This window comes from Miniopterus schreibersii, assembly GCF_964146895.1.
Source record: "Miniopterus schreibersii genome assembly, chromosome: 1".
In the NCBI taxonomy this organism is placed as follows: Eukaryota; Metazoa; Chordata; class Mammalia; order Chiroptera; family Miniopteridae; genus Miniopterus; species Miniopterus schreibersii.
The window spans coordinates 69,982,763-70,007,551 of record NC_138101.1 but is presented as its reverse complement, the minus strand read 5'-3'; the positions used below and the strand labels follow the sequence as shown (position 1 = coordinate 70,007,551).

Sequence of the window (24,789 nt, the reverse complement as noted above, 5' to 3'; positions counted from 1 at the left end):
ATTAATATTGTTAAAATGTCAATTATTACCCAAAGCAATCTACAGATTCAATACAATCCCCATCAAAATCCCAATGACATTTGTTTCAGACATAGGAAAACCCAACTTAAAATTCATATGTAAATCTAAAGAGATCCTAACATTGTTTTCAAAACAATCTTGAAAAAACAAAACAAAACAAAAAAACTGGAGGATTCCCACTTCCCAATTTCAAAACTTACTTTAAAGCCACAGTAATCAAAACTAGGTAGTATTGGCATTAAGACAAACATAGAGCAATGGAATAAAGAGCCCAGAAATAAACCCTCACATATACATACATTCAAATTATTTTTTACAAGGGTGCCAAGACCATTCAATGGGGAACAGTCTTTTCAACAAATGGTGCTAGGAAAACCTGGATATATTCAAGCAATGGAACAGAATTGGACCCTTACCTAACACCATATACAAAAACTAACACAAAATGGATCAAAGACCTAAATGTAAGACCTAAAACTCTTAGAAGAAAACAGGACTAAAGCTTCACAACACTGAACTTGGTAATGATTTCTTAGATATGACACCAAAGGCACAGGCAAAAGAAAAATAAACAAATTGGACTTTGGAAATTAAAAAATTTTGCACAAGAGACATGCTGCCACATAATAAAAAGTCAGCCTCTAAGTGGGAGAAAATATTTGCAATCATATATTTGATAAGGGATTAACATCACCATATAGAGAACTCCCAAAACCCAACAATGAACAACCCAATTGTGCGAAGGACTTGTATAGACATTTCTCCAAAGAAGATACACAAAAGGCAAAAAAGCACATGAAAATATGTTCCGCATCACTAATTATTAGGGAAATGAAAATCAAAACTACAATGAGATACCACCTCTCACCCATTAGGATGGCTGCTATCAAAATAACAGAAAACAAGCGTTGATGAGGATAATCAGAAACTGAAACCTTTGGCCACTGCTAGTGAAAAGGTAAAACGGTAGAGACAGTGTGGAAAACAGTATGGTGGTTCCTCAACAAATTAAAAATAGAACTGCCATATGATCCAGCAATTCCACTTCTGGGGATAGAGCCAAAAGGACTGAAAGCAGGGTCTCAAAGAGAGATACTTGTACACCCCATGTTCATAGCAGCATTACCCATAATAGCTAAAACTGGGAAGCAACCCAAGTGCCCACTGACAGATAAATGGATAAGCAAAATGTGGTATATACATGCAAAACAAAGAAAATTCTGGAATATGCCACGATACGGATGAATCTTGAGGGCATTATGCTAAGTGAAATAAGCCAGTCACAAGAAGACTAATACTATATAATTCCACTTCTGTGCAGCACTTAGTCACAATTATAAAGACAGAAAGTAGAATGGTGGTTATGGTCGCCAGGCGCGGTGGGGAGTTATTGTTTAATAGGTAATGAGTTTCAGTTTTACAAGACTGACATAGTTCTGGAGATGAATGGTGGTGATGGCTGCCAACGTGAATGTACTTAACAACACTAAGCTGCGCGCTTAAACAGGGTTAAGATGGTAAATTTCATGTTGTGTGCATTTTACTACAGAAAATTTTAAAAATAATAATCTGCCACTAGGTGCTTTATAGATGAACAGGTATACAACAAATATTTCATTTTAAAATTGTGTTGAACAAAAATGAATAAACTTCAAAACCTAAACAGCATCCTGTGGACTCTTTATCAATGAATTTATTTAAAAGTTTAGAATGTACTCTGAAGACCGAGGTTCTTCCTAATTCTAATACTTAACCTGGGACAAATAATTTACTCACACAGCCTCATATTCTTCACCCATAAAGTGGTGGGAATTTGAATGTCAGAGAGTTGCTGTTAGGGTGAAATGAGATAATATGGAAGCACCATGTAGAAGACAGTGTTTCTAAAAGTTCAAAGTGCGGAAGGATACAAATATAAATTCATTAAATATCAAAAGAAAACATTTCATGGTTAAGAGCTTGGACTAAGACATCAGATAGATCTATATTCAAACTTCAGTTCTGCTGACAATATATTTGTGTGGCCTTAGACAATATATTTCACCTGCCCAGGCTTAATCATCTTGATCAGGAAAATGAGGATATTAACAAGAGAATAAACTTCACAGAGTTGTTGTGAAAATTAAATGAGATAAATCATATAAAGCACAGTTCTTGTCACAAAATAATGACTCAATGTTCTCAAACAACTCCTTCATTTACTGCAACTATTTATTAAGAAACTTTTTCTCCATGCCTAGCCCCAGTTACTATGCTTCATGCTAAGATCCAAAGATAGGAAAGATGTATGCCCTGCCCTCAAGAAGTTCATAACCAGTAAAGGAAGCAGAAATATTTTTCAAAGTTTAAAAGAGACTGTAATAAATATAAAAATTGAATTTTATACATATTAATATGTAAGCAAAGAATAAGGGTGCTAAGGTTGATTATAGTGAGAAATGAACTGGTATCTCAAAGGAGATATTTGAGTTGGATCTTAAAAGAGAAGGTATGTTTTTTTATGTCCATTAATGAAGGAAGAATACAAAATAATCAAAATAATAAGAGCACTCCAGTAACTGAGAATAGTCTCATCTTATGGAGCTCTAAGTGGGCACAGGCAGGGCACGAGAAGGAAGCAAATGTGAGGGTCTAATAGTGAAGGGCTCTGCACAATACCCTGTTCAGGTATGTATACTTTATGCTCAGTGAGGAAATCAAGAGGATTTTAAGAAGAACGCAATCAAACCTAAAATCTAGAAAAATAACTGATAGAACACGAGGCTTCAGTTGACTTAAAAGTGTCAAATCTTCCTAGGAGATTTGACTTGAAAGAGGAGTTTGCCTGATAGATGAGTCCAGGAGGACAGGCATCCCATCCCAGGCAGAGTGTGGAAACAGGAGAGCCCAGGGTGACCAGAGTGCAGCACCTTGAGTGGGAAGCAGCAGGAGAATGCAGAAGAGAAAGGCAAGGCATGAACATCTAAACAGGAATCTGGACTTCACAGGCAATAGAAAAAGGCTATCAACAGTGGAACAGTTAATAAGATGGTGTTTTGAAAAACATCTCTGACACCAATGATGGGAAGAAACAGACTAGCAAGACCAGGAGGCTGGAAGCCCAATTAGGAACCTGCTGCTACTGCACAAGCAGGAAATTACAAAGTAAAACCCAGGCCAAGAGAAGGAGGAGCAGGCAGACTCAAGAGACATTTATTTAACAGGACCCTTCAATATACCTGGGGAGGAAAAAATGAGTCTGTTTTACTTTTACCATTTCCATATTCCAAACTCATTCACTATTCCCTTCTAGCTACAGGATAAAAATCTCAAAGCTGATATAAAGGCCCTCCTAGTCTGGCCCTTGCCCTTTCATCCCCTTTCCCTTAAAACCCTATAATTCTTTGCTTGGACTCTGTCTCACCAAACCCCATCAACTTCCAAAGACTAATTCCCTACTTTCCACAAGGCCTTCCTGAGTCTCCTACGGTGGCTCCACTCAAATCTGTGCTTTGTATGTTTCCTTCACAGATCTGCAGAGAAATGTCAAACATAAAAACAGCTACACAACAATCCAAGCCAAGAGGAATGCCATAAGAATATGGCATACTGAAACAAACAAACAAAAAAACTCCATACTGTGTAATTATGTATTATGGTTAATCAGTTAGTTCTTTCATAAGGCTATTATATAAAATAAAATAATGGTAACAATGGTAGTGTACCTGCCAATCTGCAACCATAAGAAAATATGTCCGGAAGAATAAATCAATATAGACTGAAGTGAGAATATAGTTAGTAATGCTGTGAAAAATTCTTAGGACTACATAACTAGTACTTTTTAAAAACTAACTTATTTCCAAAGAAGTAATTTAGACAGTGGCTATTTTCCTTCTCTAGAGTATATCTAATTAGGGAACAGAAATTGACAGAGAGACAAAGCAAAATTATGACTTTAGTAAGCAGTTCCCAGAAATCATGGGTTTCATAAGATTAAATTGTAATAAATAAATAAATAAATAAATAAATAAAGTGTACCTGTTTGCAACCTACACACAAAGAAGACTTACAGTTTGGGCTTATGTCTGTCTGTAGCGACAGGTAGAACTCCAGGAGAACTCAGAAATCTCAATGCCAAACATGTCACAAGAGGTCAGAGGTCACATTTTCTAACTGGGGTTTGACCCTAAAGTAAGCAATACATGTAATTAATTGATGCCCTAATCTGAAACATAAACTTGAATGGGACTAGTCTACTGATCCATTGTTAGTCTAATCATGCTAGTCAAAAATGTGATCACCTCTAGAAACACAAAATCAAAGTTACTCAAAGTTCAATTGCTTTTTTTAACAGTTGACAAAAAAATAAAATGACCTCTCCCAATGACAAAAATGAGCCAATAATGCTGGTAGAGATAATATAAAATCCAAAATTATTTCAAAGTATGTCTTTAAATTACCTCATAACTAGCACTAATACTTATGAAACTCAAATACCATATTAAAATTAACCACATTTGTTTGGATTAAAGAGAAAAAGGAAATGACATGTAACTTATTTTTATTGTGTATTAAAATATAGGTGACATTTAGAAAAGTAACATGACAATGAGTTATAAATCATATTGTGAATCTTAGGGATTGAAAGTAAATTTCATTTCTGTTCCTGATTTTGCTGTTATATGATTCTTTATCTCTTGACTCCTTGATTTAAAAACTGTAAAACAAAAGCTAACATCATGATCCGAAGCATAAAAATGTGCTATAAATATTTGTTTTATATAAATGTTAAGTAATCAAGTATTTCAAAACTTTAATTTCATGACACCTATCCAAGTATCATAAAACTGATGAATTCCTATTGCTAATTATAATTTAGCATTTATAGACTCTTAAACTAAAAGGGAAACTACTCTAGATATAAGCCTATGCTTATCTTCATCTAAACTGACTACTGTACAGGGTCTTTTTTATGATAAAATGATTCATTTGTTTCCATTATGATAATTAAATATTACAAAACATTCTTCAGTTTCTGAGAATGTAAAATGTTTTTACTGAGGCCAAAATTTATTTTTGCTTATTAAGAGCCCAAATGAAGACATCTATGTAATTTTATACTATCACTAAATCAAACTTACAAAAATGAGCTTTTAGGCTCTGGCTGGGTGGCTCAGTTGGTTGGAGCATCGTCCTGTGCACCAAAAGGTTGTGGGTTTGATTCCCCGTGTTGGGGGATGTATGAGAGACAACTAATCAATGTTACTCTCTCTCCCTTCCTCTCTCTAAATCAACAAACATATCCTTGGGTGAGGATTAAGGAGGGGGAAAAAAAAAGGCTTTTAAATCAAATGGACAGCTTACACATTAACTAAAAGTCAAACTTAATCCCATATATGTATTTTGATTTCAAGTCAACTTTTTGTAAAAATACTTTCCATTCCCGAACAGAACTTGTTAAAGTTTCTCTTAGTTATAATTTTAAATCTCAACAGTGATTCTCTAACTTATAGTACTTTTTCTACTACTTTTTTGAACAAAATACTAGCAGTTTAAAAAAAAAAAAAGGAAAATAAAGTGGTAAAAAGGACTCTTTACTAAAGAGGTGTAGTGATGCCCAATAGGAGGCTACTGCTATAAACCCTAAAGTGAAATATCATCTGATTAAGTGGAAAAAACATTTGCAATATAGAAAAATTCTATTTTGTTACAAAAATAAGGAAATTATTATCAGTCCCTAATTGTTCAAGTAACTTTGAGGATCTGAGGCTTCTACTCATGGAATTTCTTTGTAAATTTCAACATGAATCTTAGTATTTTAACCACCCTGTGTTTGAAGATAATACTGCTATAGATTCTGAGGTGTCTAGTGTTATATACAAACATGAAGAATGTCCCTTAGATTTGCTTCTGCCAGAAGAAACTTTTATTGCGTTTAGCTCTACTTTTGGACTTCAGAAAATATCCAGTGCCTTTGGCAACTATCTTACTTTTTCGTTTAAGAAAAATCACAAGACTGATGTGAACTGGGAAGATAGTGAAGACAGCATGTTTTTAATCTCTCCCAAACCTGTAAACAGAGAAAAAACCCTACCCTTGGACCACATAAACAACAAAATTAAGTGATGAGAAATCCCCAGGAATCCCAAAATTTGAGCAGGTGAGGTTAAATCTCCAAGAGCTATAATCCCAATTTGGTATTAACACCTGCGCAGAAAAAGCAGAGGAGCATAACAGAATATCTAATGGAATAGAGCATAGAAGAATAAAATAAGCAACAGATAGTCACTGGAAAGTACAGTGGGCCAATTTGAGGACAGCAGTTGAAACCAGATAGGGTTTTACACACTCACATCTACAGATGAATAACAGTAATTCATGAACTCATGGTAAAGTCTAAGGGGCTGGAGCATAACGGACCCCATGAATATTCAAACTTGATCAGACAAAGCTGCCTTCCAGGATAGAGCACCATATTGTAGAGAAATCGCGAGCAGTAAAAATATCAAAAACTACTAAAGTCAGGTCAAAAAGATCTTCAATATAAAGACAATGAATACAAAAGAAAGGGTGTTTCCAGAAAAAAGCAGTGAGGAAGAAAGTGAAGAAAAAGCAGGAAATCATGGGAAATATGAGGCCATATTTTGAGTACTTCATAAAAATGACACTGAGAAGGAGCTTTAGAGCCATAAATCTAGAAAAACTGTTCTAACCATCTTTCCTTGATACACACACACACACACACACACACACACACACACACACAAAATGGAATCATTATTCAGCCATAAAAAATAAGATCATTTTGTGACAATGTAAATGGACCTTGAGGGCAGTATGCTAAGTGAAATAAATAAGAAAAAAAAGACAAATACTGTGTAATCTTACTTATATGTGCAATCTATAAAAACTAAACTCACAGATACAGAGAACAGGTTGGTGGTTGCCAGAAGCAGGGTTTGGGGGTGGGCAAAATGGATGAAGGCGTTCAACAGATACAAACTCCTAGCATAAGAAACTTCTGTGGAGTAATGCACAGCATAGTGATATAATTAATAACACTGTGTTGTACATCTGAAAGTTGCTATGGGAGTAAATCTGAAAAGTTCTTATCAAAAAGAAAAAAGGCATAACTATATGAGGTGATGCATGTTAACTAACTAAACTTATTGTGGTGGTGACTTTGCAATACATACATATATATATATATATATATAATCATTATGTTGCACAATTTAAACTAATACGATGTCAATTCTGTCTCAATAAAACGTGGGGAAAAGGACAAGAAAGAATCTCCCAGGATGGACGTTAGAGGCCAACACAGGGCTAGCGATGAGCACAGAACAGATACTCGCAGAAGGCGAAATGGTGGCTGCAAGGAATAAAGTAAAATATGTAACTCCTATATTCTGACAGTTTAGAATCAATATAATTGTTTAAAAACAATGGATAAAGCAATTCATATGGTTCCCATGAAGCATACTACTGGTTATAGTGTTGGCATTATTCTCAAATAGCTTGATGTATAATGTTGGATAAAACAACTGAGTGATTACAGGATATTCCAAAATGTTATCACTCCTGATGTCCTTGAGAACTATGACCCTTACACTGTGTAAGAAAGGACATAAAGATTTTAGATAAAAGAGTTAAGTAAAACCCAGTAGCCATAAATTCAAGTGGAAAAGAACTGTATGAATTTATGAGATGGTTTTTTTCTTTTACAATTATATTTACTTCCTAAACTCTATCCACTAAAGTCCTATAGAGATAGACCTAGCATCAATGAACACCATGAGGGCTCCTGAAATATAATTTCTAACTGAAAGAAACCAAAGGCCCCTGGAGAAATCTGGTGCAAGGTGTACATAAGATGAGCCTGAAAAATCCTGTTGTATCAGAAAGCAAAGTAACTTCAGGAGCCAGCATTAAGAGGCTCCAAATGGTCAAAGATAGGAAATTTTGAGCATCAATAAAGATTATGTCAGAAATGGATTGAAATATATCAAACATATTTAAATGCATAAATTCCAAATAACACTTTTTTTAAAAAACTAACTGGTTACCATTAGAGGATACTATTTTGAAAACTCGTTAATAAAGGAAAAGAATCAGCTGTTCTATTTTTCCAACATAAACCATACCACAAGGTAACCAAACAGTGAGTGATGGGAAGCTGATGTCCTCGTAGAAGTATCCAGTTAAAAAAGGAAGGATAAAGTTAGACTATCAACATTTTACAATATTTAATGAGCTGGTCTAGCTGCTTATCAAGGCTACTAACCCCACATATGAGAAACAACAGACATTATGGCCTCCTGAGAGCAAAGCACAGTCCCACCTATGAAAGGGTCTCACACCCCCCACCCCCAAGTCTGTAGATAAAATATCAATTTCCATGAAATGCAGAGTAATGAGCAAAACGTTAAAGTCCACCACAGGGATGTGATCAGCAAAAGTCAGACTATGGGAATCCATATCAAATGAACCAGTTTCTTCAATAAATAAATTGCAAAGGAAAATAACAACAAAAAAATAGATGAATAAGAAACCTATAGGTTAAAAGTGACTTAAAAGTCATACGAAACAGAAACAAAAACAAAACAAGCAGAACTAAAACATTATACATAAGTAAACTAGAGTGTTAAACTGTGCCAGGGCTTCCAAGTATTATAAAGAGCCATGACCCCAAAGCCTAAAACTTTTAATGCTTCACTAAAGCTATGAAGTTTTTATTTTTATAATGGAGTCACTCACTAGTCATAATGCAGAACGAAACGTAATGACTACATATGCATTCTTTACAATAACTCTACTACAGCCTTCAGTAACTTAAGATATTTGTAAAGATTAAAAGATACCTGTAAGTTCATAACTGGCTGTAACTAAGCAGAGCAACTTGATTTAAAATTAGTCTAACACTTGAAAAGTACCTAAAATTAGAATACGTAAGGGGAATATTAGGCTTTAAAGCAAAAGACTTGACTTCTTGTCATGGTCCAATGCTTCTTCCTAACTTACCTTGGCAAGTATAATGATAATAAGCCAGCCAAGGCAATGGGCTAGGCAACAGATAGCTCCTTCCTGGGGTTGATGGTCTGGCAGGGAAGTAATTACACATGTGACTAATGTTATCAAAAATGTACAGCATGCTGTGAAGCGTGTCCCCCTAACAGAAAGGAAAATGGCATACTCTCAGATGAGATGAAGCAGAAAAAACACTGGGAACCACTCTTAAACACTTACCCTCTGGTTTATTTAGGTTTTTTTCACCTCTGGATGAGACTGATAAAACAATGACTATTTGGTAGGTAAATTAATTTATTCATATTTATCTTAAGATCGACAAACCTTAAGACATAAAGAAAAATAAGCTTTGACATCCTTAAGGCTGTACTGATGAAGAAAGGAGCAAAGAAAATGCTTATCAACAATCCATAATGCAAATGAGAAGAGGTGTGCAATCCTGTTAACAACTTCTGTATCTTTTACTCTAATTTAACATGTATGTATGTATATACACACACATTATGATCACCCAAAGACACCTGCACCCACTTCTATGGATTATCTGAGTCCCAGATCAGCAGGTTGGTACAACCTAATAGCAATCTTGACAACCAAACTGTGTACCTCTCACACTGGGAGATTCCCACAGCTTCCTAGAGAGATTGTCCCTAAAGCTTTTAGAGAAAGATGCTATGGTTTAGAAAGAAGTAATAGCCTTAAAATTTGATATAGTTCAGTCAAGCTTAAATGACTTTAATTTAAAAAGTTAAAGCCAAAGAACAGTATCTCATTCCCACTTTCTTCTATAAATAATTTTATACACATAAACTATGGGTTTAAATAAAAAATTCCCAATCATGGGAAAATACTTTTGGCTTTTAATTCTTTAAGATGTTTTAAAAAATGTTTTTATACCAGTATCACTGCACTGTAACTTGTATTTACTTACAAAACCTGAAATTATTTGCTTTATTTTAAAAAACAATTATAATTAATTTAAATTTAATTATTATATACTATTTATTTTATTCTTATTTTTCACATAGGTGTTACCTATTTTGTTTTCTTCTATTAGCCTATAGGAGCTATGCTGCCATGTTGTACATGGGCAACTTTAAAATATTCAAAGAGTAAATACAGTGTTAGAACAACATACAACATCCCTTTCACCTTCTCTTTTCTCTCTTAACTAACCTTTATAATCTTCCCCACTAGAATATAGGTAAGGGACAAAAATATATGGTACTCACTTTTGTTACTTATTAATAAGGGCGAACATAAGTATTTAATTAAATGAGCTTTTGTAAGTCATCTGTTTTCCATTGTTACACATAACATCTAAAAAATGTGTGGGAGGAAGAAGTAAAAAGAAATTCTAACTTACCAAAAAATGTCATTCAAACATTTAAAAACAAATAAATTTAGCTTTATTCCTTTAAAAATACCCAGGAAAACAAAGATAACAAAATCAAGTTCTATTTGAAGACTCTCTTATAACTAATATTTAACGTGGGGGGGGGGAGAACTTTCTTTTTTTAACTAAGATTTACTTACTATATTTCTAAATTATAGAATAAAATTGTTAAACATTCTTGGTGAGAGGGCTATGAACTAAAAAGATGTTATCATGCTTATTCTGTATTAAAATGAATAATAAATAATAGTTTTTAGATAGTTTACATAAAAGTGATAAACTAAAATCCTTCTTAACAAAAGACATATAAAGACTTGCTTCAACAGTTAAATTTTTGATAACTAAAATACTATTACAAATAGCATATATTGATATTTTACTTATCTACCATTTATTTATAAAACCTCCAAACACAAGTTGCTTGTGTATGTTTCTGTATTTGTTTTTCTAACAACTACATACTCCTGCAAGGCAAAAAGACAACATTTTGTAATATATGTTATCATAATAAATAAGTTATTTTTGGACCTTTTTTCCCAAAGTATTATATGAAATTTTACAGAGATATTTTTGTTTAAATTTACTTACTTTGTAATACGGTCAATGTTGGCAATTTGCTTCTGGTTCCGTATAATCTCAATGGCTGCCCAAAGATGCTGGATAGCTTTTGTATCCGCCTGTCGTCTTTTTGTTAAACGTGCCATGACCTGTTAACTGCTTTAGCTGTAGGAATATACAAAAACATAAGGACAAAAAGCATGGATTACAAAATGAATTATTATTATATAAGTTACACTTTCAGCACCTCTTAATTACTGCTGAGTACACTAACATAGTAGGTAATAAGACCAACTTTTTATTTTATTTTCTACAATACATATCACCAATTACTTCATAAAAATTATCATTCGCTTCATTACTTCATAAAGAATGACATTTTAAGATCCAAAAGTTAAAAAATGTCTTCCTAAGGACAACTGGCTACCTTATTACAATATATCAAAAATATATACATTTAAATTTTATTCTAAAACAAAAATATCACAACATAAAATTTCATTTTTTGACATTACATTGTGTGTCACTTTACAAATTGATACAAAATGATATTTAAATGTCCTAATTCTTTGGTTCTTTAGTTTATTATACTCGTAGTTTAAAATTTTAATTTTATATAGGCTTATTGATAAAACAACATTTTCTTTTTTTAAAATAAAACCATAAACAGAGAATATAATATAGTTATTTCTGGCTGAGGTGCTAAAGGCTGGAGCAGATAAACCAGAGGAGCCACGTCATTTGAAATGTTCATGTGTTTCGATTAGAGCTGGTTGTTCATTACATAACTTGGAAACAACACTGCTATTTTATTTAAATTTTAATATTTGGAGAGGAACTGAGGAAAATGGCCACCAATGTATCCTGGCAATATGGGGGAAAAACGGGGTTGCAGCCTGGATGCCTGATGAGTGACAGTACAACAGGAAGAGGCACCCTGGAACTCTCAGCAGGGCATGGAGGGACCTATTAGGAATGTCCTAAGCCGCTGAGACACCTGCTCCCTAAAGCACACTGGTTATGCTCTGAGGCCTGCAGGCACGAGGTAAACATGAAACCCTCTGGAATGGCTGAAATCTCCTCGACCTGACCTTTTACATCTTTTGAGGGAAACTCATTCTTAGCACTTAATTGTGTTTTATGACTGGACAACAGAGCTTTACAAATCTCATTTTTCTCTGCCTCTACATTTCTTTTCACAGTCAAATCAGTTCTTCCTCTTTTAAGCCAGCAGTTGCCATCAGCTTATCTAGAGACTCACTTCTGGTGAATCTGGTTAAACTTAGGCTTCTGGAATAAGAAGGTGGTTTTCAGAATTACACTACTAACAGGAAAATTTAAAACACGTTTCAAGGTATTCCTGAATATCCTACTTCTTCTCACTACTACTTATAATAGTTCCAAACTTTGCTCCCCGAAGAGAATGACCAAAAAATAATGCCAGTATTCAAGTTTTAAAGAAAATTTAAGAAATTTGGTCAGTTCGGTATAGATTTAGACATGTGACCCTAAAATAACAAAAATCAATTGGGTATAGGCTTAAACAAATACCCCTAAAAGATAATAAAAATTAAAATTATAATTTATGAATGTGTCTGTTTGAGAAAGAAACCACTTTAAAATGGATGGAGACTTCTCAGTTTAAATACATTTATACAGGAATGCCAACTTTCCGAATCTAATAAACATTATAGTAAGGAATTTATTGGTAAGAATGTAAAATGTTACAAAGTGACATCTAATGGTGAACTGTAATAATACAACTTGCTGGATTATACAAATTGATAAAAACAAAATTTCAGTCATTCTTACATAGTTAAGTTGCCTATTTTGTGTAAGGCACTGTGCTAGACACAATGAAGTCTTTAAAAATGAATGTAGTCCTTGCCAGGAAATAACCTAAAACTGACAAAGGAAATTTAACGTTTCTGACATATATGACATTATATGATGTCATATGACATAAGTGGTCCAAAATATGTGCTGTGAGAATCCAGACAAGGGAGACACTACTTCTAGCTTAGGTAACTAAGCCACTGCAAAATGGTAACTATGTGAAAAAATAGAAAAGAATTAATTTCTTTAAGAGATGATTGGCTGTTCAAAGCAAAGATAAAAATAATTGTTAGGTATTATTAGGTTTATAACAGATGTAGACATAAAACAGATTACAATACCACCACAAACAGGGAAGAGGTAACAATAATTACATCATGTAAATTTCTCCACTGTATGTGAAGTGGAATTATAGTAATTCAAGGGAGACTATGGTAAATTGAAGATGCATATTATAATACTTAGAGCAAGCAGTGAAGAATACTAACGGAACAGTTAACATTAATTCAACTTATAAAATATTTTTTCAAAATACATGTAAAATTAAGAATAATTTATTCATAACTACAGAAAATATATAACAGCAAAGTTAACACCGAAAAATAGTACCTAAATAAATAACTTTATATAACATAATCTACCAGAAGAATACATGAGGGAAAGTAGCAGAACCCCTAAAAGTGATGTCAATGGTTAAAATCAAGATTAAAGAGTTAAGCAGTGCCACGCTTCAGGAAAACAGATGTAAAGTTAAAACCAAAGAATACTGAGATCTACCTGAACCAACTCACACAAGTGGATAGACGTGCCCTGCAATGAAGGTACACCATAAGGAAGATGCTCATAGTTATAGGAGCCCAACGAAAACAATGCAAAGAATGCAAACCCAAATGAGGTGAAAGCAATAAAGCCTGAACCATAGAACAATACCAAAAACAATCAGACCTATTAGGACAAGATCTCTTTAATGTACAACCCATGAAATTTTCCTTTCTTAATAAAATCTAAAATTGTTCATTCATTCAACTCTTCTATGCTCTGGGACTATAGCAACAGACAAAAATCTTTCCATCATCTAGTAAATATGATTTGAAATCTGGGTGTTCATCAATAAAAAGAAAAATCTCAGAAAATGAGTTTCTCATATTCTATGCATAGAGAGCTTGTCACTTTAAGTCTTCATTGATGTGGCCAAAGCAAAGTTTTCAGTCCATTCTTTCCTAAATGTATATTACATTACTACTAAACAGAACTGTTCAAAATTCCTAAATATGTCCAAAAACTTCATACCTCCATCCCTTTGCTTAATAGTTCTCTCTGCCTAGAATTTTCTCCCCTGCTCCTTTACTAATTATTAAAAATGTCTTTGTTCTTTTCACAACTTACCCTAATGCAGTTGTTCCTGACCAACAAACTGAATCAAACTCAATTCTCTTGTGTATTATAGTGTAATTTGTTTATGCATCTCAAATGTACTGCCTTGTACAAATAACTTTAAATTCTCCCCAAAAAATCCATTAATTCAAGTAAGAAATAATTTATCCTGTTTATTTTTTCATCTGTCTTTCAAGGTGCCTAGCACAGTGTAAACATGATAAACTTTTGATATGGAATTATAAAATTCAACTTTTCCAACTATGTTATATAAACAACAAAGTCTCCGAGTGCCCGGCAGGGTGTGGCTCAGTGGTTGAGCATTGACCTAGGATCCAGGAGGTGGAGGTTCGGTTCCTGGTCAGGGCACATGCCCGGGTTGTGGGCTCAATTCCCAGTTGGGGGTGTGCAGGAAGCAGCTGATCAATGATGACTCTCTCATCACTGATGTTTCTAACTCTCTCTGAAATCAATAAAGATATATTAAAAAAAAAAAAAAGTCTCACAGTAAGCATTTATTTATGTTAAAGATTAAGACACCAAAAAGAAAGATGAGAAGACTTGCAGGGGTACTTAATACAATCCTCAATCTTTTTTTTTTTTTTTTTTTTTTTTTGGCTCCAACACATTTTTGGAGACTATGATAGACTCCCCTCAGGAGTAGTAGCTCCTTCAGGCAGTAATTCTTAAGAGGCCTAGAGTTCAAAGAGTAAAAATACAAAACCGGAAACTTCCCAGTAAACTTTTTTCCACTTTCTTTTATTGTAATAAAATACACACAACAAACATAAAATTGCCATTGTAACCATTTTTTCTTAATCCTCACCGGAGGATATGTTTACCAATTTTAGAGAGAAAGGAAGGGACAGAGGGCGAGAGAAACATCAATGTGAGAAACATTTATTGGTTGCCTCCCCTATGTGCCCCAACTGGGAATTGAACCTGCAACCCTTTTGGTGCATGGGACAACACTTCAATCAACTGAGCCACCTGGCCTGAAAACCATCATAACCTATTTTTTTAAGAAATTGTTGCTTTTTTATTTATTTTTAACATATCTTTATTGATTTCAGAGAGAGGAAGAGAGAGAGAAACATCAATGATGGAGAGTCATTGATCAGCTGCCTCCTGCACACCCCACGACTGGGGATCGAGCCCACAACCCGGGCATGTGCCCTGACCGGGAATCGAACCACAATCTCCTGGATCCTAGGTCAATGCTCAACCACTGAGCCATGCCTGGCCGGGCCATCATAACCATTTTTAAGTGTACAGTTCAGTGGTATTAAATATATCCACAATTTTGTACCACCATGACCACTATCTATCCCCATATAATTAATTTCCTCTTATAAAATTCAAACTCTATACTGTTACACAATAAATAACTCTCAGTCCTGCCTTCCCCTCAGTCCCTGGAAACGACCATTCGTTCTGTCTCTATGATTTTTCTACCCTAAGTACTTCACAGAAGTGGAACCACACAGTATTTGACCTCTTGTGACATATTTCACTCAGCATTATATTCTCAAGGTTCATCCATACTGTAGCATATTGCAGAATTTTCTTCCTTTCTAAGGCTGAATAATATTCCTTTGCATGTACACAACAGAGCGCTGTTATCCGCTCATCTTTCAATGGACTTGGATTACTTTCACGTATTAGCTACTGTGAATAATGCTGCTATGAACATGGGTGTACAAATATCTCTTCAAGACCCTACTGTCAATCCTTTTGGATGTGCACCCATAAGTGGGAATGCTGGATCATATGGTTATTCTACATTTAATTTTTTGAGGAACCACCACATATTTTCCACAGCAGCTGCACCATACACATTCCCACCAATAGTGCACAAGGGTTCTAATTTCTCCACATTGTAATCAACACTTCTAATTGTCTGTTTTTTTTTATAGTAGCCATCCAAATGGGTGTGAGGTGATCCAAATAACTTTGGCAAGGCCCCAGGTGATATTGATATTCTCTATCCCTATCAATTCAGATTTAATGCAATCAATCCCTTCCATCTATTTAAGTATCTTGTTTTATATCACAAAAATGCTATAAAAAACAAAAAAGAGAATGAAAAAGCAGCTCAGCTAGCATGGCTCAGTGGTTGAGCATCAACCTATGAACCAGAAAGTCACGGTTTGATTCTCAGTCAGGGCACATGCCAGGGTTTCCGGCTCAATCCCAGCAGGAGGCAGGCAGGAGGTAGCCGATGAATAACTCTCATCACTGATGTTTCTATCTCTCTCTCCCTCTCCCTCTCTCTCTGAAATCAATAAACACGTTTAAAAAAAGAGAGAGCAAGCAAATAAGAAAAAATAAGCAAAATTAAACAATGCATTCATTACTTGATGATTAAATACATAGTGGGAAAACTTTATTGCAAGGAAATAATAAACAACAGGAGAATAAAAGAAACTACTTGAGGGCAGGGAAGAGACTGCATCAAGGAGAAACACTGGGAGGATACATAAAATCGAATATGTTCTGATTTTTACTTCTTGGTGGTAGGTGTGAGTTACTATACTGCCTAACATAAATAAATGTTGAAGTATTTATATCACATATTACATAAAATTTAAAAATAAACCTCACTGTATAATGCACATTTCTGTTACTGAGGTTAGGTTGAAATTTTCCCAATACCTATTAGCAATTTTAAATTACTTTTTATTGATAGTCTATTCATACCATTTTCCCATTTATACATTAATTTCTTTACATATTAAGGTTAGTCATAAAATATTTTACGGTTTGTCTTTTAGTAAACATTAAATTATACTGAAATCTAACTATGTGTCCTTTTATGATTTAAAGTCCTTCCACAATCAGATCAGAAAAGTACTGAATTGTATGTTCCTCTGATGTTTTTTAACTTTTAAAGAATATTGACATGGTAATCCATCTGGGAAAAACATTTTAAAAAGTATTAATATTAATAAACTTTATTTTTTAGAGCAGTTTTAGGTTCTCAGCAGAAAATACAAAGAGTCCCATGTCCACATGAACCCACAACCTCCCCCATTATCAACATCCAAAACCAGAGAACACATTTGTTAAAATCAACAAACCTACACAGACACATCATTACTACCCAAAGTCCATAGTATTCTACCGTTCATGTTATATACATTCTATGGATTTACACATATGTATAAAAACAAGTAAGCACCATTAAAGATTTACAGAAATAGTTTCCTTGGCCTAACAATCTTGTGCTCCACCTATTTGTTCCACCCTCCCACAAATTGGTGACAACCACTGATTTTTTTTACCATCTCCATCATTTTTCCTTTTCCAGAATGTCATTGAGTTGGAGTCATATAGGATGTATGTAGCCTTCTCAAATTGTCTTCTTTCACTTGATAATATGCATTTAAGGTTGCCCCATGCTTTTTTGTGGCTTGATAGAGCATTTCTTTTCAATGCTGAATAATATTGCATTTTCTGGATGAACCAGTTTATCCATTCACAACTAAAAGCTATCTTGTTTGCTCCCATATTTAGACAATTTTACATAAAGCTGTTTTAAACATCCTAGTACAGGTTTTTGTATGTAAAGTTTTCAGCTCCTTTGGGTAAATAAGGAGTGTGACTGCCATACTGTATAGTAAGAGTATATTTAGTTTTATAAGAAACTGTCAAGCTGTCTACCAGAGTGGCTGCACCATTATGCATTTCCAGCAGCAATGGGTTAGGGTTCCTGTTGCTCCATGTCCTTGCCAGCTGTTGCTGTTATCCGTGTTTGGATTTTAGGCATTCTAATAGATATTTAGTGGTAAAGGCAATTCTCTAATGATATGTGATGTTGAACAAATTTTCATATGCTTACTTTCCATCTGCATACTACCTTTGGTGAAGTATCAGATCAAGTCTTTTGCTCCTTTGTTTTAAGCAGGTTGCTAATTTTCTTAATGTTGATAAGAAAGCAGAAAACACCCAATCAGAACATTTTAAAAAAGAGGATTAAAGGGACCTCTGTAACAACTTCAAGCATACCAACATTCACATCATGAGGGTACCAGAAATAGAGAGAGAGCAAAAAATTAAAAACCTATATGAAGAAAAAATGACTGAAAACTTCCCTAATTTGGTGAAGGAAAAAGACATAAAATCCAGGAAACACAGAGAGTTCCCCCAAAAATGAACCCAAGACACATCATAATTAAAATGCCAAAGGTTAAAGACAAAGAGAAAAGCACTTAGTTACCTACAAGGGAGTGCCCATAAGACTGTCAGCTGATATCTCAATAGAAACTTTGCAGGCCTGAAGGGATTGGCAATAAATATTCAAAGTAAGGAAAAGCAAGGACCTACAACTAAGATTATTCTACCCATTAAGGCTATCATTTAGAATTGAAGGCAGATAAAGAGCTTCCCAGACAAGGAAAAGCTAAGGGAGTTCATCACCACCAAATCAGTACTACAAAAAATGTTTAAGGATGTTTTTGGTTTTTTAAAAATGTATTTTTATTGTTGTCAGAGAGAGGAAAGGAAAGGGAGAAAGACATAGAAACATCAATGAGATTGATCCCGAAACCCGGGCATGTGCCCTGACGGAGAATCAAACCTCAATCTCCTGGTTCATGAGCCGCCACTCAACCACTAAGCCACGCTGGCCAGGTTAAAGGGTGTTTTATAAGAAGGAAAAAAAGATCATAAATACGAGTAATAAAATGGCAATAAATACATATCTATCAACAATTACTTTATGTGCAAATGGATTAAATGCTCCAATCAAATCACACAGGGTGGCTGAATGGATAAGAAAACAAGACCCTTACATATGCTGTCTATAAGAGACTAACTTCAAATGAAAAGATACACACAGACTAAAAGGAAAGGTATAAAAAGATATTTCATGAAAATGGAAAACATTTTTTAATAAGCTGGGGTAGCAATACTTATGACAAAATAGACTTTCAAATAAAGGCTATACTAAGAGACAAAGAAGGACCCAGTAATTCCACCTCTGGGTATTTATCCAAAGAAATCCAAATCAATAAATCGAAAAGACATATGCATCCATATGTCCACTGCAGTATTATTTACAATAGCCAAAATATGGAAGCAATCTAAGTGTCCACCAATCAATGAATGGATAAAGAAGTGGTACGTATATATACAATGGAATATGACTGAGCCATTAAAAAAAACAATGAAATCTTGCCATCTGCAACAACATGGCTAGACTTGGAGTTTATTGTCCTGAGTGAAATAAGTCAGACAGAGAAAAACAAATGTCATCTAGTTTCACTTATACGTGGAATCTAAAAAACAGAATAAATGAACAAGCAGAATAGAAACAGACTCATAGATACAGAGACATTTTGATGGTTGCCAGATGGAAATGGGTTGGAGAGATGGGTGAAAAAGGTGAAGGGATTAAGAAGTACAAATGGGGCCCAGCTGGCATGGCTCAGTGGCTGAGCATCGACCTATGATCCAGAACGAGGTTCCCTTCCTGGTCAGGACACATACTTGGGCTGCGGGCTTGATCCCCAGCAAGGGGGGGCATGCAGGAGGCAGCCAAACAATGACTCTCATCATTGATGTTTCTACCTCTCTCTTCCCCCTTCTCCCTTTTTCTCTCTGAAATCAATAAAAATATATTTATATTTAAAAAAAAAAAAAAGAAGAAGAGCCCTAGCCGATTTGGCTCAGTGGTTAGAGCGTTGGCCTGTGCACTGAAGGGTCCTGGGTTCAATTCCACCCAAGGGCATGTACCTCGGTTGCAGGATCAATGCCCAGCCCCAGTCAGGGTGCATGTGGAAGGCAACCAATCGATATGTCTCTCACACATCGATGTGTGTCTCTCTCTCTTCCTTTCACTCTCTCTGAAAAGCAATGGAAAAAATATCCTCGGCTGAGGATTAAAAAAAAAGAAACACAAATTGGTAGTTACAGAATTGTCATGAGGATGTATAGTACAGTATAGGGAGTATAGTGAATAATACTGTAGTAAGTATCTAGGTGTCAGATGGGTACCAGATTTATCAGGGTCATCACTTTGTAAGTTACACAAATGTCTAATCACTGGGTTGTACACCTGAAACTAATATAATATTGTACATCAACTATAATTGAAAAATAAATTATTTTTTAAAAACCTGTTTGAAGACATCAAATAACAAAAATTAAAATAGGAGAAAACAAAACACAAAGAGGCAAACCTTGCATTTGTGGTTACATTTCTCTCATATAGGCATCTTGCAATTCTGGAAGAGGCAGGTAAGAGCATGAGCAAACCTTTCATAGACACAAGGCTAAGAGGATTTAAAAAACTGGAATTGAGTGCCTACTCTGGGAGGAGGGGGATATTATAATCCTTCTAAACTTTGAGTTTAAATACCAAAGGTCTACACCCTAGAAATATATAAATAAAAGATCAGATACAGATGAAAAGATAATTAGTGAACCTGAGCCTATTTTCTTTTTCTTTTTTTAAAAATACATCGTTATTAATTTCAGGGAGGGGGGAGGGAGAGATAGAAACATCAATGATGAAAGAGTCATCATTGATCTGCTGCCTCCTGCACGTCCTGGACTGGGGATCAAGCCTGCAACCCGGGCATATGCCCTGACTGGGAATTGAACCTCTATCTCCTGGATCCGAGGTCGATGCTCAACCACTGAGCCAGGCCCAGCTGGGTCTAAGGATTATTTTCAAAAGAAAATATCAAGAAGAAAGCATAGAGAAACAAGAGCATAAGAGATATATAAATGTGATAATAAGGTTTAACTTATATATCACTACAATCCTAAAACAGAGGGGAAAAAAGAACAGAGCATAATTAACTTTCAAATAGACAGCAGCAAATAATCTTCCATAACTGATGAAAAGACATCAAGCCAGAGATTCAAGAATCATTACTAGAAAGCAAAGCCAAATAAATACAAAGATAACTACACCTAAGCACACAACAGTAAACTGCTGAAAACCAGATATAAACAAAAAAAATTTAAGTAACGGAGGAAGTCATATTACCTTCAAAGCAGCAGTAATACAACTGCAAGCTGACTTAACCAAAAAATAAAAGTCAGAAGATAATAAAATGTCTTCAAAGAGCTCAAAGAAAATAACTGCCAATCAAAATTATATGCCTGTAAAAATAAAAGGTAAATAACATATAGTTTATATAAACCAAGAATTCATCACCAGCAGTCCTATGATATAAAAACTAAAGATGTTCCTCAGGACATAAGGGAAAAAAAAAACCTAAGATGAAAACTTAGAATATGAAAAATGTAATTAACATCAATGAAAAGGGTACATATGTGGGTAAATCTAAGTAAATGTTAATTATATGAAAAAAAAAATAATGTCTTCTATGTTTAAAATACGCTTGACCCTTGAACAACACAAGTTTGAACCTGCACAGCTGAAACTCACATTGTTCAAGGATCAACTGTATGCAGAGGGCCGACTAGTTATACAGGGATTTTCTAATGCCTGTTTGGTCAGCACCACAACAGCCTACAGTAAACAGTGGGGTAAGGAGAATTAAGTGTTTTAAGATCCTTGCATTACTTGGAAGAATAGAAGAATTTACATTAGACGTTGACACATCAAAAACACAATTTACTACCTCTAGAGCAATTTTCAACCAGTGTGCCACAAATTTTAAAACATGTAATACCTGACTATATTTAGTCAAGGGCACTGACCTCTTTTCCCTTAGACTGTCAAATAAAAAAATGACAACAGCCAACAATAGCCATCCAGTGTAAATGAATCAGAATTATACCTGGTTTTTGTGTTTTTTTGTTTTGGTCAGATAGGCCAAAAAAAAAATTTTGGTGTGCCGCAGAATTTTAGTACTTGGTTTATGTGTCCCATGAGATGAAAAAGGTTGAAAATAACTGCTCTAGGTAACCACTGAAAGGATAGCAAAAGACTGCATAACAACCAAGCTACTAGATGGAGGAAAAGAGGAATACAAAATTCTTTATCAACACCCCCATACCATCAAAAAAGAAGAAACTGGAGCAAGATTAATAAAAAACATGACGGCCTGGCCAGGCATGGCTCAGCAATTGAGCATCGACCTAGGATCCAGGCAATCGGGGTTCGATTCCCAGTCAGGGCATATGCCCAGGTTGCGGGCTCGATCCTCAGTCGGGGGCGTGCAGGAGGCAGCCGATCAATGACTCTCTCTCATCATTGATGTTTCTCTCTCTCTCCCCCCCTCTCCTTTTCTCTCTCTGAAATCAATAAAGATATGTTTTTTAAAAAATTAAAAATAAAAATAAAAAACATGATGATATATTGTGATAGATATAAGCCCAATTATACCAGTAATTACATTAAATCCAAACACAGTAGTTCCAATAAAAGTAATTTTGAGCCTGAATTATAAACAATAAAACAAAAAATACAGCTACATGCAGCTTGCAAAAGATGTATCTTAAAAAGGACAAAAAACATCTGTGAAGCCAGGCGGGGCTCAGTGGTTGAGTGTGGACCTATGAAGCAGGTGGTCACAGTTTGATTCCCGGTCAGGGCACATGCCCGGTTCTGGGCTCAGTCCCAGGGAGGCGGTGAGCAGGAGGCAGCTGATCAATGACTCTCTCATCATTAATGTTTCTATCTCTCTCTCTCTCTCTCTCCCCCACCCCTTCCTCTCTCTGAAATCAATAAAAACATTTTTTTTTAAATGTCTGTGAAGGTAAAAAACAGTGCCATGCAAAAATTACTAAAAAGAAAGCTGTCAAGAGTAAAATAATGATACACAACCCAAGGACATGGACAATGGTGGGGAGAGGGACTGGGGAGGAGGAAAGAACGGGGTGGAACGGGTCATTGGGGAGAAAAAGGGACATCTGTAATATTTTAAACAATAATAAAACTTAAAAAAAAAAAAAAAAGAGTAAAATAATGTAAAATTTTACTAAGGAAAAAGAGAGTCATTTCATAGTAATAAAAGATTCAACTTATTAGAAATATTCTAAAATTTATGTACTTCACATAATCTCAAAACATAAAAATTGACAAAATAGAAAGGAAAAAGACAAATCCACAGTCACAGTATGAGATTTAACATCTTCTTTAATAGCTGATAAGACAAAGAGAAAAATTACTAGCTATATAGAAATTTTACAAAAGCTTTTAATAACCCTGTCCTGATACATATAAATCTTTGTAGCCAATAACTGAAGAATGCACATTCTTTTCAAATGCACATGTAATGTTTACAAATTGATCACATAGCAAGTCTCAAATTTCAAAGGACTGAAATTATACTGTCTGCTCTCTATCTACAATGGAACTGAAGAAATCAGTAACAAAAGATAACCAAAAACAATCTCTGTGTTTTGGGGAGCTAAAAAGCATACTTCTAAATAATATATGGGTTGCCCGGCTGGGCGTGGCTCAGCAGTCTAGCGGTGGGCCTGGGATCTAGGCAATCAGGGTTCAATTTCGGGTCAGGGCACATGCCCGGGTTACGAGCTAGGCAGCTGATCAATGACTCTCTCATCATTGATGTTTCTATCTCTCTCTCTCTCCCCCTCCTTTCCTCTCTCTGAAATCAATAATGATGTGTTTAAAAAAATAAATAAATAAAAAATAAATAAATAAATAAATAATATATGGGTTGATGCAAAAGTCACAAGAAAAATAAGAAAAATAAAAGGAACGCAAATGGAAATAATAATTATCAAAAGTTCTGATACGTACTTAAAAGGAAATTTATAGCCTTAAATACATATATGGCTGACCTCTGAACAGTGGGGATTAGAAGCACTGACCCCTGTGCAGTGGAATATTCCAGTATAACTTCTGACTCCCTGGCTGTCCCTTGGTATCTGCAGGCGATTGGTTCCAGGACACCCAGGTTCCCAACCAAAATCCATAGATGTTCAAGTCCTTATATAAAATGGCATAGAACAATGCACACAGAGGGGCCTCTGCATCCATAAATTTTTTAAAAATACTGTTTTTGATTAGAAGTTAGTTAAATCCTTAGATACAAAACCCAGTGAGATAGAAGGCTGACTGTGTATTTATGGGGGGGGTAATCCATGTACAATGGGCCTGTGCAGTTCAAACCCATATTGTTCAAGGATCAACTCTGTAAGGAAAAGAGAAGAGGCTAAAAAGCAATAATCTAAACATCCATCTCAAGAAATTACTAAATAAATATTTAGCGAAAGAAGAAAGAAATTACATACATATATATATATATATATATATATATATATATATATATATATATATATATATATATATAAATAAACATATGAAGAGAGATCCAATAAAAGGAAAAGTTGATTCTTTCAAAAGACAGGCAAACAAAACTGGTAAAATACTAATGAAACTACCAAACAACTACCAAAACAGAAACAAGAACCAATAGATGATTTAAGAAGAATTGGATGATTTAAAAATTTTCCACAAAGAGAAACTCCAGAACCAGAGTTCTTCACCTGAGATGCTACCAAAACTTTCAAGGAAAAACACCAATCTTACAGAAACTCTTTCCATGAGAACAGAAAAAAAGGAAATATGTCCCAACTTGTTATATGAGATCAATGTAAGTAACCTTGATAGCAAAACCTAACAAAGGATACTGGAAAAAAGTAAA

At 34.7% G+C, this 24,789-nt stretch overlaps 1 protein-coding gene across 12 annotated transcripts in view; it reads right to left on the bottom strand.

Moving 5' to 3' along the window:
* Nucleotides 1-24,789, bottom strand: part of ZMYND11 (zinc finger MYND-type containing 11) — a 123,770-nt gene that overhangs the window by 61,840 nt on the left and 37,141 nt on the right. For 11 of the 12 annotated variants that reach the window (XM_081129607.1, XM_081129611.1, XM_081129605.1 and 8 more), the window contains exon 2: nt 11,015-11,149. In XM_081129607.1, coding sequence (XP_080985733.1) covers nt 11,015-11,130 — 116 coding nt within the window. In that variant the 5' untranslated portion in view covers nt 11,131-11,149. Of the gene's footprint in view, nt 1-4,070; nt 4,154-11,014; nt 11,150-24,789 lie in introns of those variants that run through there. The other variant, XM_081129615.1, reaches the window with a different exon arrangement.